The following is a 16,050-nucleotide window of genomic DNA, read 5'->3' as shown; positions in this document are numbered from 1 at the left end:
CTCAAAGTGGGGGTGGGGGCGGGGTTCTTTCTGGTCTGAGGAATCAAAGCTGGGGAGGTCTCTGCAGACTGCAAACGAAGGGCATTCGTCGCTGCTGGGTGCTGGGTTACCGGTGGAGATTGGGTTTCAGGAAACCTGGCTATACGCCAGGAAGTCCCCTGCCTACGCACTCTCTGCGGCTCCCAGGGCATTGCTTATTTCCCTCTCCAAAATGCTTTTTATCTCCACTCTCATCTTGATGGCAACTGATTTATCCTCGGCTCCCATTCCCTTTCAGAAGAGGGGGAGGAGCAGAGAGGCGCCTGCCTGCCTCCTGCGAGCCCTGGGCACCTCCATTGTCTCAGGTGCTCAGGGAAACAGCTGAGACCAGCTCAGTGGCTGGGAGGAGGAGCCTGGAGAGAGGCTCACGGCCATCTTCTGGCCCTCACTCCGAGGGTAGGAGGTCACAGCCAGAACCCACTGCAGAACCAGCGACACAGTTTAAAAGACAAAAACTCTCCTGTCCCATTCTGAGATTTTATTCTCGTGTAAACCAATACTCTCAACCACAAAGGAGCATCTCCAGGACCTTCTAGTCTATTCTTTCTGCAAATTCGGTCATGCCTTGACTTGTGACCAGGCCTTGGTGGACAATGGGAGCTGAGCACAGAGGTAGGGGTAGGTGAAAGTCCCAGTTAAGGAGTGGAGCCTTGTCCACCACAGGGCTCAGCATCTAAAGGTCACACGTCATCAGGAACTCACTGGAATACCCCAGCTGCTCCACCAACCCAAGTGGAACCATGCAAGGTGTCACACGGGCTGTGTCTCCTGTTGTTCCCAATATAGGTTCTGTTGTAGCACTGCCTTCTGAGAGCGTCAGGCAAAGAGTCTACCACACAGTATGAAAGACTGTGTGTGCGTGGTGTATGTGTGGTGTGTGTGTGCGTGGTATGTGTGTGTGTGTGGTATGTGTATATATGTGTATGATGTATGTGTATATATGGTATGTGTATATGTGTGTGGTATATGTGGTGAACGTGTATATGTGTGTGGTGTATGTGTATATATGCGTATGATGTATGTGTATATATGGTATGTGTATATGTGTGTGGTATATGTGGTGAACGTGTATATGTGTGTGGTGTATGTGTATATATGCGTATGATGTATGTGTATATATGGTATGTGTATATGTGTGTGGTATATGTGGTGAATGTGTATATGTGTGTGGTGTATGTGTATATATGCGTATATGTGTGTCTTATATGTTGTGTATATGTGTATATGTATGTGTCTTGTATGTGTGCATATGTGTTGTGTGCATGTGTATATGTGTATGTGTATATGTGCGTCTATATGTGTCTATATGTGTATATGTGTATATGTGTTGTGTGTATGTGTGAATATATTGTATATGTGTATATATATGTGTATGTGTATGTGTATATGTGTGTCTATATGCGTCTACATGTGTATATGTGTATATGTGTTGTGTGTATGTGTGAATATATTGTATATGGGTGTATATATTATATATGTGTGTATGTATGTGTGTATGGGTGTTGTGTGTGGTGTATGTGTGTATGTGTGTATGCATGTTTGTATGTATGTTATATGTGGTGTGTGTATACATGTATGTGTGTGTTCATATCTGACATCACTAAGAAGCTACTTCACAGAGGTCAGAAGATGCCCTTGCTGGAGGAGGGTGAGGAGCGTGAGAGACTCTGCCATTCAGCCCAGGGAGATCTATTCTGCTGACATGCCAGTCCTGCCTGAGTGGGGTTCTGAAGGCTGAAGAGGAGCTTACCAGGGACACAAGGCAGGAAAGGCCCTCTGGGAGGAGAGACTAACATGTATAAAGGGTCAGAGGAATAAAATACAACAGAGGTCTTTGGGGAATGTGTAGGCCTGTGGACACCCACATGTGGAGAGTGTGTGGGGCCCTGGCATGAGGCTGAATTATCTTGATTCTGCAGCCTTTGCTCGCCCTGCTCCATGCTGACCTGAGAGCCCAGGTGATGCTGCACTCGGGACCTTGGTGACCTTAGAGATCTGGGGAGACAATAAAACCTGTTTCCAGGCTGGCCAGAGCTGGTTCACCTCTCAGGTCTGTCATTCTAGGCTGAGTGACTTTTAGGAACAGCTCTGTCTCTCTCTGGACCTGAGCTCCTCACCTGCAAATGGGATTTGTGAAGCCTACTGTGCAGAATTATAGGAGAAGCTGTGGCCTCGCCTCTCCCTGCCTCTTTCCTCCAGGACTTGGCTGCACTTCAGCACAGAGCCCCCAGCTCATGGAGTATCCCCTCAGAGCAGTGGTTCTCAACCTTCCTAATGCTGCAGCCTTTTAGCACAGTTCCTTATGCTGTGGTGACCCCCAACCATAAAATTACTTTGTTGCTACTTCATCACTGTAATTCTGCTACTGTTACTAATTGTGACATAAATGTCTGCTATGCAGGATAATCTGATGTGTGAACCCCGTGGAAGGGTCATGACCCACACTTGGGAACCACTGTTTAAGAGTATCTAGGGGCTGGAAAAGCACACCCTAGGCCCTGCCCCTTCCCCTTCCTGCTCACATGCCCTGCCGCTGGCTTGGGTGGCCTCACCTCACAGTGGACTGGTACACAAGATCCTCCCTCTTGCGGTAATTCTCCATGTGGGAGTAGTTGGTGGAGAACATGGCATCGAAGGTGAAGATCTTCTGCTTGATGGTGCCGCCATCTGTCACCTGCCAAAGAGCAGAGGAGCCACAGATGAGTGCCCAGCCTGCCCTGGCCACCGCTGTCCTCAGGAGTTGCCTTGGCCTGTCCCCGCCCTGGTCCTTCCCTCCCTACCCTCTTCTGCTGAAGATGCTGTAAATGCCTCTGATGCTGCAGGCCTGCCCCTCCTTTGCATCCAGGAGGCTGCCTGGCTGCTAACCTCTGCAAGGCCTCCCTGGGCACAGGACAGCTTAGGAATTTGAAAGAGAACCATAGGGTGTCAAGATGACTCAGCAGGTGAAGGAGCTGGCAACCAAAGCCTGACAATTTGAATTTGATTTCTGTGTCATACAAGGTCGAAGAAGAGAACAGACTCATGCAAGTTGTCCTCTGATCTACCTCCACAGACACTGTGACACACACACACACACACACACACACACACACACACACAAATAGTATGAATGGCAGCCTCTGGCCCCAGAAGGCCAAGTTCATTATTACGTCATTGAGGAAAGATCATCCACTACTGAGCCTTCCTGCCTTGCTCCTCTCTCTCCTTTTTTTTTTTTTTTTTCTTATTTTTTTGGCTGGGGACCGAACCCAGGGCCTTGTGCTTCCCTAGGCAAGCGCTCTACCACTGAGCTAATCCCCAACTCCCTCTCCTGCCTCCCCTTGTCAAAGCCTGTACACTGTGAAGCCCTGGATGTAGAGTCCTGAGTCAATGCTTTCCTATGCTCAAGACTGTGAGTGAGCCTGGCTCCCTCCCACCAGTGCTAGCCAGCAGAGCATTCGCTTCTGAGCAGGGAAACACTGGATTTCCAATTCTGCAAACACTGGGAGGAAAGGCCCTCTGAGCCCCTGCAGATACTAGGGGACAGAGCTAGCAGGCTCTCCCCACTGGGTCTTTCCATGCGCCAGGAGATGCACCATGACATCACTGCCTTGCAGACACGGCTCAGCAGGGCCCGGGGAACTGTGGACAGGACCAGAATGGGCTATGTAGAGTGAGCCATGGAATCAGGGCCTGGTCCCAGAGCCTTAGAAGTCAGTGGCGAGGGGTTGGGGATTTAGCTCAGTGGTAGAGCGTTTGCCTAGCAAGCGCAAAGCCTTGGGTTCGGTGCTGGGAGGTTGGGGGAGTCAGTGGGAGAAGGAAGGAGAGGGAGCAGGCTAGCTAGTAAAGAGGGGGAGAGTAGAGGGTCAACAGTGTGCAAATAACTCAGGGAAAGACAACTAAGCTATATGCAACCATTTCTGCTTTTTAGTATAATATAATAATAATAATAATAATAATAATAATAATAAATTGTTGTTGTTGTTGTTGTTGCATATGTGCACATGAAGTGCGAGGGATGACTGGAGGTCAGAGGACAGCTTTGTAGAGCCACTTCCTTCCTTCCCTCTGGGTCTCCAGGCTTCAGCAACAAGCCCTTTTGCTGGCTGAGCCATCTCACAGGTCCAAGAAACCCTGACAGGTTAGGCCCAGAATGGCCTGGGAACCCAGAGGAGAGGGAAGCCCACTTTCTGAGGGCAGGGAGCTCCCACAAGGGCAATATTTAAGCTGCTTCTGCAGGAAATGTAGGAGTCCGCCCAGCAGCGAATGGCTGTGCAGGCAGAGAGGTCCTGAGAGAGAGCCAAGGCCAGAAGCAGGAGCGATCAGCTCAGCTGCCTGTGTGAAAGGGACTCCGTTCGGAGTGCCCGGAGCAAGAGGGAGGACCCGAGGACAAAGCAACGCCCTTCCCCCACAGGCACCAGCCAGCCAGGGTCAGAATTGGGTTCTGCTTAAAAACTTCCCTGATCTTCCGGAAGCGAGTCCAGTGGGTTGGGCAGAGAGGGTCTGTCAGCACGGAACACGGGCTTTTGTTTTTCTGTAGCCACCCTTGAAACAGAAGGAGGCTACAAGGTCTCTATCCAAGTGCGTGGAGGCTGCTGGGGAGGGAGGGGGCCTCAGAAAGTAGCAGCAAAAATCAGTTTTGGGGCACAGGCTGCCACAGGGTCCTGCTGTTCGCATCTGTTGAAAAGCCAGACCCAAGTGTCGGGGGCTCCCCAGCGGTGGCCGCCCGATGCGCACGCCTGGTCTCCACTGCCTCCCGCTAATGAAAGCGTTACTCCACAAAGCAGCAAGGTATGTGTTGTCACTGTTTCAATTATTTATCTGTTTACTCGGCTGCAGTTTTCCGCTTGTCTCAGCAACTCTATTATAGACCGAGAGCTTGCAGCCTCTCGCCGCTCAGCTGGGCTCCGCGCTAACAGCCTGCGACGGGCGGCCTCATGCCTGGGCCTGGAGAAGTGGAATTAACTCCCTGCGGCTCCTCGGGTGGAAGCTGGAGAGGGGGTGCTACCAGGGAGGTGGTCAGGGGATGGGGAGATGTTGAGAGTGGCTTCCCCAGGCATCTGTCCCCGGACTGGGAGGACTGGCCTCTCTGAGCTTTTCTGCGCCCAGGCTGACTTAGACTACATCTGGGTGGTTTAGTAAACAGGTTTGGTGTAACCCGGTCAGTTTCTACCAGGCACCAACTGTGTGTCGTGTACTGGCCGCATCTGTTACCTGCCCCATAGACTAGGAGTAACCAAGAATAAGGAGACCTCTGTGAGAATCAGCATTTGCTCAGGAAGTGGGACACCCACAGGGTTAACTGAGACTAATGTCTTAACCCAGTGGTGCTCCGCAGGGGACATGGGCGGGGTCTAGGGGTGGGAGGGGCTGAGGGCACGTGATGCAAGGGGAGGGAGGGGCTGAGCGGCTAGGTCAATTACAAATCAGAACAATCACAGCCCTGCTCCCCTCTTCCCAACCCTTCAAGGATGCTTTGGTCCCTTAGGTACACCAGAACCCTCAACTGAGAGACAATTTCGTTTATACATTTTATTACTTTATGAGTGAGCGTTTCGCCGGTCTGAATGTCTGTGTATCATGCACATGCACATGGAGGCCAGAAGAGGTCACTAGATCCCCTAGAACTGGAGTTATAGATGGTTGTGAGCTGACACGTGGGCGCTGGGAACAAAATCCAGGTCCTCTGCAAGGATAGCGAGTGATCTTAACTGCTAAGCTACCTTTCCAGTCCTGGGGAGACAATTCTGACCTGCTTCTCTACCGGGGGACATGGCATATTCTGAACATATGAGGTTGTCACCATGAGGGTCCCGGACTGTAACTATCCCTTTTGATGAGAAGCCCCGCCCCCTGAGCATTCCTCCACACAGCGTTGTTCACTGAAATGGGGACGAGGAGGCAGCTTAATTCCTAGAGCATAGAAACAAGCTGGGTGTTTGTAATTCCATCAGTGAGGAGGCTGAGACAGGGGGATGGAGGTGCCTCTCTGGTCAATGAGTTTAGCCTAAGGAGGGAATGCCAGTTTAAAAATGAAGATGGATGGTACTTGAGGAATGATACAAAGTTGGCCTCCACATGTACACACACACACACACACACACACACACACACATACACACACACCACACACACCTGCATAGGTGAACAGGTACATAAACAAATGCACCTGTATACAAGTGCATGTACCTGCACACATACATGAACTTGCATGTACACATAAACATGTACTTGCATAACCTATACACAGGTACATGTGTACACCCATATACATGTCAAGGTTGGGAAACTTCCCATCTCTCATGCATGTTCTGTGCCCTCAACACACACCTCTCACCCTCACCCCCACCCCACTTTACAACTTAGGCCCTACACCGGAGCCTGGCACTCCCTGTGTATCCTGCCAGGCTGGCGAGGTTGCCTAACCGCCCTCTGGCCTCATCTTGAATGACCGCTGGAGCAGGAGATTGGCAGTAGGCACTCCAGCCTACCCCCACCCCCACCCTGGCTCCAGGCTTGTTTGCCTCCAGGTATAGCTTTAAAAAAAAAGATTTATTTACTTATTTTATGTGAGTACACTGTCTTCAGACACACCAGAAGAGGGCATTGAATCCCATTACAGATGGTTTTGGGCCACCAGGTGGGTGCTGGGAATTGAACTCAGGACCTCTGGAAGAGCAGTCAGTGCTCTTAACCACTGAGCCATCTCCCCAGCCCCCAGGTACAGCTTTTTATCTCCCTCTAAAGCTCGAAGCCCTCAATGCCCCAATCTCATTTTTCACTCCATTTTTTTTTTTTTTATTACACAACGGAGGGGGAAAAAATCTGTCAGTAAAACTGTCTCCTCAAATTTATTCGCCAGGACTGAGGGTTTTATGACTGGGAAAATACACTGGCCCCCACACGTCCACACACCCCTACACCCCAGATAAAGCAAGGAAAAATTACCTGAACCGTAAATGCCTGCTGCAGGCCAAGGCGCGGGAGAGCCTCAACGACAAACCTGCGTTTCTCTGATTTTTATTTACATTTTTTTTCCTTTTTCTGAGACGGTCTCTAGTGGTAGTGAAACTCACTATGGGCAGCCCAGCGTGGCCTGCAGCTCGTGTGAGTCATGCCTCTGCCTACTGAGCCTATGGCATTCAGGCCTGTGCCGTCACTCCTGAGTCTTAGTCGCAGCTTTCCCTCTGGGGTAGCGTACAAACTGGTCATTTTTTATCTTGACCATTTGCTGGAGGAAAGGGACCAGATATTTGGACACTGCCCAGGGACACTAGGATGCTCCCATTGGTCAGAGGTCCTGAGATGAGGCTGGACCATAATGGTGGGCAAGGGTTGGTGAATGACGGAGTGGGGGCGTTTCAGTCCTCAGGCAAGAGGGGACTGTGGCACACCCACAGCCCTACGTGTCCCATTTAGGATCTGGTGAGGGAGAAGCTCAGTCCACGGCCATCTGGGAGACATGAGCGGAGAAAGCAAAGTCTGTAGTGACAGGCATGTGCCCAAGAGCTACCCATGATGCTCCTGGAGGTGCAGACAGTCCCTTGGGAGGGAAGGTGACCAGGAAAATCTTGAAGAGGGTGTGTAGGTTCAGCTGTACTGTAAGAGAAGCATCTGAAGGCTGTGTGTGTGTGTGTGTGTGTGTGTGTGTGTCTGTCTGTCTGTCTGTCTGTGAGGGTCCTAGTCAGAAGTTCCCAGAGGATTAACTAAGGGGAAGGGCCATCCAACATGTGGGTGGTACCAGCCTATACGCAGGGCTCTGGCTCTTTCCCCTCCCCCTCCCTCTCCTCTCCTTCCCTCTCCCTGATTGCCACGAGATGAGGGACTTCGCTCTGTCATTATGCCCTCCCCACCACAACCATCAGCTAAATGAACCCTTCCTTCCCTGAAACTGAAGTTTCCTCGGGCATTTTGTCCCAGTGACAGACTGATTGCCACAGCTGGGTCTGTGGGGACAGCTCAGACACAAGCTGGTTCTTCCTGTCTAAGTGCGAAGGGAGCCTGAGCCCCTCCCTACTCTGTCACATATATATGACAGCATCATCAGCTCTGGGCTTTTGAACAGCGGGTTCACCTCTCAGATCTCCCTTTCGGCCAAAAGCCTTGGGTGGGGCCTCCTCAACTTCTAATTTCATTCTTATAAAGACCTAGGGGGAGTGGCTTGTAGGGGGGCTCGGTCTTCTCCATCCTCTTGGCGGGTGCTAGAGAGTGCAAGGCCCCTGTGAAAGCCTGACCTCCTGGAAATAAGTATGGTACAGCCTGGAAAAGGCACCAGAAGGCCAGTGGTTGGGGAGCAGACTCAGACGAGGATGCAGGGCACAGACCCGACTCTCTGCAGCCAGGCCGTCGACGGTGCTCTGAGAAGAACCTGGAGAGGGGCTCTGAGACACTCCATGGTGCCATAGTTCAGGGGAGCTGTGGGCGGACAGATAGCAGACAGTCGCAAGACAAGTTGCTGAACCCCACCCGAGGACCATGGTGGATGGCGTCTTCCTTCCCCAAGGATTGTTCGCCCATCAAATGTTTTTGGACTCAGTTGCTTTTCTGGATGCTGTGGTAACATACACAAGAAGCTACACTAGGAAGGAAGGATTTATTTTCTGCCATGGCGGGGATGCACAGAGGGAGGCAGGAGCTCGAGGTGGCCGATCACATTGCAACCGCACGCGGGAGGCAGAGAGAGATGGACTCTGGGGCTCAGCTCGCTTCTTATTCACCACGGGCCCCCAGGCCCTGAAATGGCGCTGCCCACTTTCAGGGTGCGGCTTCTCACCTCAGCCTCATCTAGGAAAATCTTCTGCAGACATGCACAGACGATGGATTTTCCATGATGATTCTATCTAAATCCAGTTTCACTGATGGTAAAGATTAGCCCTGACACATGGGTTACTGATATTACAGAGAGTAACATCCTGGGTAGAGGACCAGCATTTGTTGAACTCTTACTGTGTGCTCAACATTGCTTGCAAGCATAGACTCAGATGCAAGTATGGTCAATATATGTTAGTGGCAATCAGCTTCTATGGAGCCACATTGTTGTGTGGCTATGTTGGGTAGCCAGCACACAGTAGGTGCTTTGGGCAACAAGCACACAGTAAGTGCTTTTTTTTGTTAAAAAAAAAACTTCATGTCTTACCATGTCAACCTGTTTGCTATGAGTTTCTTGAGTTATTATCTACACGTTGTCTCTGTACTGTTCCTAATCTAGGCCTCAGTTTCCCTAAATGTCCCACGAGGAAAATGAGGCCTGGTAGCCTCTGAATACCCTGTCTACTGCATGGCCCAGTGGAGTGGATCTAGAAAGCCAGTCCTAGCCAACCACAACTTGTCACATCCCTCCACTATGCCCTCAATACCAGTCCTCTCCCCAACTCCCAGCAGCACTGGCTATGGCCAGGCAGGTGGATTTACAAGTGGACTCATAGAATCATGGCCAATGGGTCCGGTCCAGCTATCAGCAGGCGTCCCACTGGTCAGCCAGCCACGTTTTAATTTGAAAAAACAAATAAGTCTTCAACGCTAGCCTTCTCACCAATACCCCTAGATGCCACCATCCGTAAAAGGAAAAAAAGAATGAAGAAGAAAAAAAGAGGGGATCACCTCCCCCCCCAACCTTTCTCTTTGTGTTCCGCAAAACCAATTACAGGTTGGAAATAGCTGTAATAAACTTGATATCCCACTTACGGGCCAATCCCGCTGCGGCCAGGAAGTGTAATAGTGGCGGAGAGTGGAAACTGCGGGTTTGTGGAGCTGTTTAAATTGCCTGCCTACATTACTCCACTCCTCTCCAGCGGGGAAGGAATTTGCTCTCCTGGAAATGGAGCAGCTGAGGTCTCTGTGTCCTGGGCGGCGCAGGGGAGTGTTTGCAAGGCGGACTTTAATGAACTGATTAGATGTGGAGGGATGGCTAGCCCCTGGGAGCTTACACCAGCCAGGCGCAGGTTCAAGTCCCTAGCAAGGCCACTCAGTCCCTGGCAGAATGAGAAGGAGTGAGGCTGACCTTCCGGCCCTTCGGAGGATGAAAAGAACACGCATCAGACCATGCAAGCGACGGAACTCAGAACCAACCATAGCATGGGGCGGCTCTGAGCCTCAGTGGGTAGAGGAGCCAACAGGTGAGCATAGAACCCAGGCGGGACACCTGTAACCCCAGGACTCGAGTGGTAGAGGCAGGGGGATGGGAAGTCCAAGCTCGTCTTCAACGTGAGTTGGGGGTAAGCTAGGGCTGTATGAGACTCTGTCCTAAGCACTGTCAGAAATAGGCAGAAACTTGTAAAGCATGAAGGGAAATGGCTACCACAGGCCTAGAATTTCAATTCTGACCTAGACAGCGCTGTGGAAGTCAATGAAAAGCAATTCTAGAAACTTCCACCACACAACTGTCATTCAGCGCTCCCTTCCCCGTGTCACTCAACTCTGCGTGCCTGGCATGGGACAAGCACAGAGTAGGCCCTCGAGGTACATTTGTTAAATAAGCCAATAGCTCAGGAAAGGAAGGTACGGGCTCTGCAGGGGTCCTGCCCTTAGCTACCTACTATCTTTGGTGCTTGAACCAAGAGAGCTGAGCAGGGATCCAAGATGACATCATGTGAACCGAGCTTCATCGAAGGATAGCTCAGGTGAGTCGGGCCCCGCCTGAGTTCCTTGTGTGCCTAAGATTAGCATCGTTCCTGTGAGGCTGGGTTTGTGCTGAGACGACTATAGCTAAGCAGATGTGGACAGTGAGGAACTGGCTTCCCATCTAGCCAGCTCTGCATTTCCTGATCCTTCCAGCAGGGTGGCAGCAAGGAGTCCTTGCCTCCCTGTGTATACTGGAGGTGGAGCGAGAGTCGGTGGGGTGTAGCTGGGAGCTGTGCATGCAAATTCTATAATAAAGTCAAGCACGGGGCAAGTACTCACTCAAACTCCATGGAAATAAAATTGCAGCCAGAGAAGGAATGTAACTTGCCCAGGCTGCCTGCCTGGCACAGGTGAAGTGGACTTTTGAACCATTGAGTCTGACTCTGAAGATTCTATAGGAAGGCCCCAGGGAGGGGCCTGGGGTCAGGGCCAGGGTCAGGGCCAGGACCAGGCCCAAGAAAGGGGCAGGTGTTTTAGGAGAGGGAAACATAAGCAAAGATACTTGGGAAGGGATGTGAATTGAAGCCACTTTTGGTCCTCTTGGTTTGGGAGGACATAGTTCCTGGTGGCCCTATTGCCATGGCGACCCTGGACCATTCTTCCTCTAAAGCTCCTGCCCACCAGGTCTCTACGCTCGTAGGGAGCTGTAGCCACAGATGCAGGGAGGATGGAGGATGTGTGAGAGCCAAGGGGGAGAAGTGGGGGGGGGGACTCTTAAGTCAAGGCCACCCACCTCCCTGAGAACCGAGTCTACCCTGCTGTGCCGCCTCCGTGAGCTCCCACTCCTGGCAAGGCTGGGCTGGGGTGATTGGCTTCCCTGGCGTGTGTGGGAGATCCGGTGTTGACAGAGACAGCTGGTATCATAAATTGCCTTGTCTCATCTGGTTATGGTGCGATGGCAGACAGGCACTCAGGGACAGGACTAGGGGGGTGGCACTGAAAACGGCAGAGGAGAGCAGAGTGGCTGCCAGCTTCCTTGTGGGTCCTGAGCCTGCCACATGGGCAGGTGAGCAGACAGTGGGATGCCTGTCCTAATGGGGGTGTGTGTGAGAGGCAGCTTATGTGTGTGTGGGGGGGCGTGTGCACCAGTGTGAGAGCCTGCATTCTGGGGGGAGTGGGATGTGTCTGTGGGGCTCAGATGTACTGAGCTGCCAGTGGAGTGTGTGTGTGTGTGTGTGTGTGTGTGTGTGTGTGTGTCTGTGTGTATCTGTGTGTGTGTGTGTGTGTGTGTGTGTGTGTCTGTGTGTGTGTGTGTGTGTGTGTGTGTGTGTGTGTATCTGTGTGTGTGTGTATGTGTGTGTGTGTGTGTGTGTGTGTCTGTGTATCTGTGTGTGTGTGTGTCTGTGTGTATCTGTGTGTGTGTGTGTGTGTGTGTGTGTGTGTGTGTCTGTGTGTGTGTGTCTGTGTGTGTGTGTGTGTGTGTGTGTGTGTGTGTGTGTGTGTGTATGTGTGTCTGTGTGTGTGTATCTGTGTGTGTGTGTCTGTGTATCTGTGTGTGTGTGTCTGTGTGTATGTGTGTGTGTGTGTGTGTGTGTGTGTGTGTCTGTGTGTATCTGTGTGTGTGTGTCTGTGTATCTGTGTATGTGTGTATGTGTGTGTCTGTGTGTATCTGTGTGTGTGTCTGTGTATCTGTGTATGTGTGTATGTGTGTGTCTGTGTGTATCTGTGTATCTGTGTGTGTGTGTCTGTGTATCTGTGTGTGTGTGTCTGTGTATCTGTGTGTGTGTGTGTGTGTGATTACACTTTTAACGGGGTATGGGCTATATGCGTATCTGTTTGAGGCACATGGTGAACGTGCCCTCACCCAGTGGCAACCCAGCCATTATGCCCCCTCCTTATTCTGTGACTCAAGGAGCAGGAACTGAAGGTACGTAGCAACTAGGGCAGGGTGTGTAAATGTCTGATGACTGCCAGTCTGTTTCCACAGGTGTTCAGGAGCACCAGGCCGGCATCTGTCCTTACACCTCCCGCACCTAAGCAAGGCTCCCTGAGCTCCTTTGCTCCGCTAGATACACAAGGGTCCCACATCGCTTCCTGTGCACCCTCCTCCCCTTCCTCTGCACCTTCCTCCCTACTGCAAGGCTAGCAAGCAGGAAGCGAGAGACAAGAGTGGCACCTCAGGACTTAGGCCAGGCTCTTGGACTTCAGAGCACAGCACAATCAATCAGCAGGCTGCATGGGCAGTCTCATGGGGTCAGCTGGAAAGCAGCACGACTCCCAGGATGTGGTACGAGGGCCTAAGCTGCAGCAGCCATGGCGGGGGAGGCCCTGATTCACCCTGCAGAGCTGAGTGGAGCAGCATTTGCCTTCTGAGGTGGGCGAGCACCTCTAGATCCCACATCTCCCTGCCTTGTTTTTCTCGGTTGTAAGTCAGCGGTGGGAGGAGCACCCCGAGGGAGCACTGGCAGTCGCTCTGGATTCTGAGTGCCCAGTAGTGACAGCCCTTGGGTAGAGCGGGAAGTTCCATTGTCAGCTGTGGGATGTGGCACAGGTCGGTATTGTTTATCCCACTGCAGTGGAGGTGGGGAGCCACCAAAAGCATTAAGGAGGGTCTTAGCCTCCAGGGACAGCAATTAGTCCCCTAACTTCCGCATACACAGTGAATCTCGGACAGATGGACACAGAAGAGATCATTTTCTGGGTCTTCTTCAGAGTTGCTAATGAGGTCTTCAGATCTCAGGAGCAGTCTGGGTAGATGCAGGGCACAGCACCTGGTTGGGTCCTATCTAGTCCAGGATCTGTGTACGCGAGCATGAGGCTCTGTCCCCAGAGCCCTGTCCACCCTGCCTGAGAGCACACCTGTGTGGGCACTGTCACTGCGGGACAGCTGCCAGGCTCAGGACGATCGCTGCAACTGCTACCATCAGGAAGGGCGCCAGTCCCCGGGGAGAGGCCTTGTTGTGAGAATGTAGCTGGGCCCCTGTGCTCCGTGGTGCTGCAAACAGTTAGGGCATGTCTGGCCGCCAGCAGATCGGTGGCTGTGGCTATCAGCAGCCCACGCCAGCCTATGCACCTGCTCTACCAGGCCAGCTACACTGCAGACAGTGTTGGCTGGCATCTCTCGCCCTGTGTAATTAACACAGCATCGTAGACAGCTCAGCCAAGCGGAGTCCGTCCGACTGTCCATCTGCTGGCTGCTTCTGGAGATGGGTCCTCTGACACAAGCTCAGCAGCCTGCTAGGGAGGAAAGAGACCTGAAGGGACCCCCTTCAGGAGGACCTGGTCCCCATCTCTGTTCGTGCAGGGCATGCTGGGAAATTTATGTCCCACCGCTGGGCCTCAGTTTCCTCATTTGTTCAATGGAACGGGGATGGCTGGCCTCTGAGTTCTTGTCCTACCCGCCGTAGCGATGTTTGAGCAGTAGCAGTCTTTGGGTGGCAAATGTCTACAGTGAGGGGCCACGCTGGACCTTGCAGGTTGTAGCCACTTATTTCTCGTTCAGTAAGAATGTCCTTTGGCTGGAGAGATGGCTCAGCAGGGGTTAAGAGCACTGACTGCTCTTCCTAGAGGTCCTGAGTTCAAATCCCAGCAACCACTTGGTGGCTCACAACCAACTGTAATGGGATCAAAAACCCTCTTCTGGTGTGTCTGGCGACAGCTACTGTGTACTTCTGTGGAATGAATGAATGAATGAATAAATAAATAAGTAAATCTTTTTTTAAAGGAATATCCTGTGTTTCTACTCTTTGTCAGAGACTGTTTTAGAGGCAAGGGGCGTGGCTGTGAGGTCTCTGTTCTTCTATTGGGTAGGAGAGGGGCTGTGTCCTCACTTAATCTGGGTGGGTGGGCATGACACATCAGAGTGGGTGGCTGAGGAAGGGGCCAAATCTTAGGCGAGGAGGTAGGGACTGAGGTCCTAGAGCCCTCTGCAGTCAGTCCTGGGAACAGCCCTGGGACAGATGTGCACTCCACACCACACAGACGGGGATCTGAGGCACAGAGCCCTGGGTGAGGTTCTGTGACTTTGTGTTTTGGTCACTGCTCTCTGCTTCTTAGTCCATCTGAACATCCAGAAAAGCGTAGGAATTTAAAACCCAGCCCCAGTGTGCCCGGCACCTGGCCTCTGTACTAAACTCTGTGGATCAGTCTGGTCTCTGTCTCTCCGGGCATCCCCCTGCCTCACTCACTGGGTACATTGCCTAGTAAATCACATATGTCGGTTAGCCTGGCTTCTAAATCTCCTGCCTAGATGCCACAAGATGAAGTTCGTGGTCAACTAACCAGCCCCCCTTTTTAGGTGACATTTGCATACAATGAAATGCAAAATCCTCAAGGGCCCCTTTCATGGTGTGTGTGTACCTACATATGTGTGGGTGCATGTGAGAGCAGAGGTAAACCTTGGGGGGATCATTCCGCAGGCCCGCCTGTCTGTCTTGTTTCTTGAGGCAGGGTCTCTGCTGGCCTGGAACTTCCTGAGAAGTAGGCAAGTTTGGCTGACCAGCAAGCTTCCAGGGAGCTGCCTGCCACCATCCTCCATCTTGTGTCTCTGAGGTCACAGGGATGCACCAACACACACACACACACACACACACATACATGCTTACACATAGATACATGTATATACATGCACAGATATGCATGCACGTGAACATGCACACACACATATGCACACACATGCACGGGCACACACACACACGTGCACACACATGTGCACACACACCCGCATGCACACACACATACATGCTTACACATAGATACACACACGTATATACATGCACAGATATGCATGCACGTGAACGTGCACACACACATATGCACACACATGCACGGGCACACACACACGTGCACACACATGTGCACACACACCCGCATGCACACACACATACATGCTTACACATAGATACACACACGTATATACATGCACAGATATGCATGCACGTGAACGTGCACACACACATATGCACACACATGCACGGGCACACACACACACACACACTCATAGACACACACACTCATAGACACACAGATTGTTACTTGGGTTCTAGCAATTCAAACACAGGTCTTCACTTTACCAACTGAGCCATCTTCCCAGCCCAGACTAAATTATCTTTGAGGAGGGTCCCTGTGGACATCTACCAGAGACATTGAGAAACTTGCCTCACAATCTACAAAAATTGATCAATGATGGATTCCCTACCAGAGCCCAGAGGGTGAGCCTTGTCCTACAGGCCACAAGGGAGATGGCTCCCAGCTTGGGTCTTTGTGAGGAACACACAGAATTCCCTCTGTCCCTCTGCTCAGCAGGGGGCATGTTCTTCCATTGAGACCGGAAAGAATGGAATAGTCTGGAGGGAAGGAGGCTGTCCAATAAAGATCTCTCGGTATATTAAAAAAAAAAATCTTTACCTGGCTTTGAACAAACACTTGGTATTATTACAACCAGGAAAAAAAATCCCAATTGCTTTTCATTAT

General features: G+C 51.6%; 1 protein-coding gene across 2 annotated transcripts in view; it reads right to left on the bottom strand.

Annotated features, from left to right (window-relative positions):
• The window catches only part of Igsf21 (immunoglobin superfamily member 21), a 225,524-nt gene that overhangs the window by 78,690 nt on the left and 130,784 nt on the right, over nucleotides 1-16,050 (bottom strand). For both annotated transcript variants that reach the window (XM_032895319.1, XM_032895328.1), the window contains exon 3: nucleotides 2,592-2,713. In XM_032895319.1, coding sequence (XP_032751210.1) covers nucleotides 2,592-2,713 — 122 coding nt within the window. The remainder of the gene's footprint in view (nucleotides 1-2,591; nucleotides 2,714-16,050) is intronic.

This window comes from Rattus rattus, chromosome 1, assembly GCF_011064425.1.
Source record: "Rattus rattus isolate New Zealand chromosome 1, Rrattus_CSIRO_v1, whole genome shotgun sequence".
NCBI lineage: Eukaryota > Metazoa > Chordata > Mammalia > Rodentia > Muridae > Rattus > Rattus rattus.
This window is presented reverse-complemented; position numbering and strand designations above follow the sequence as displayed.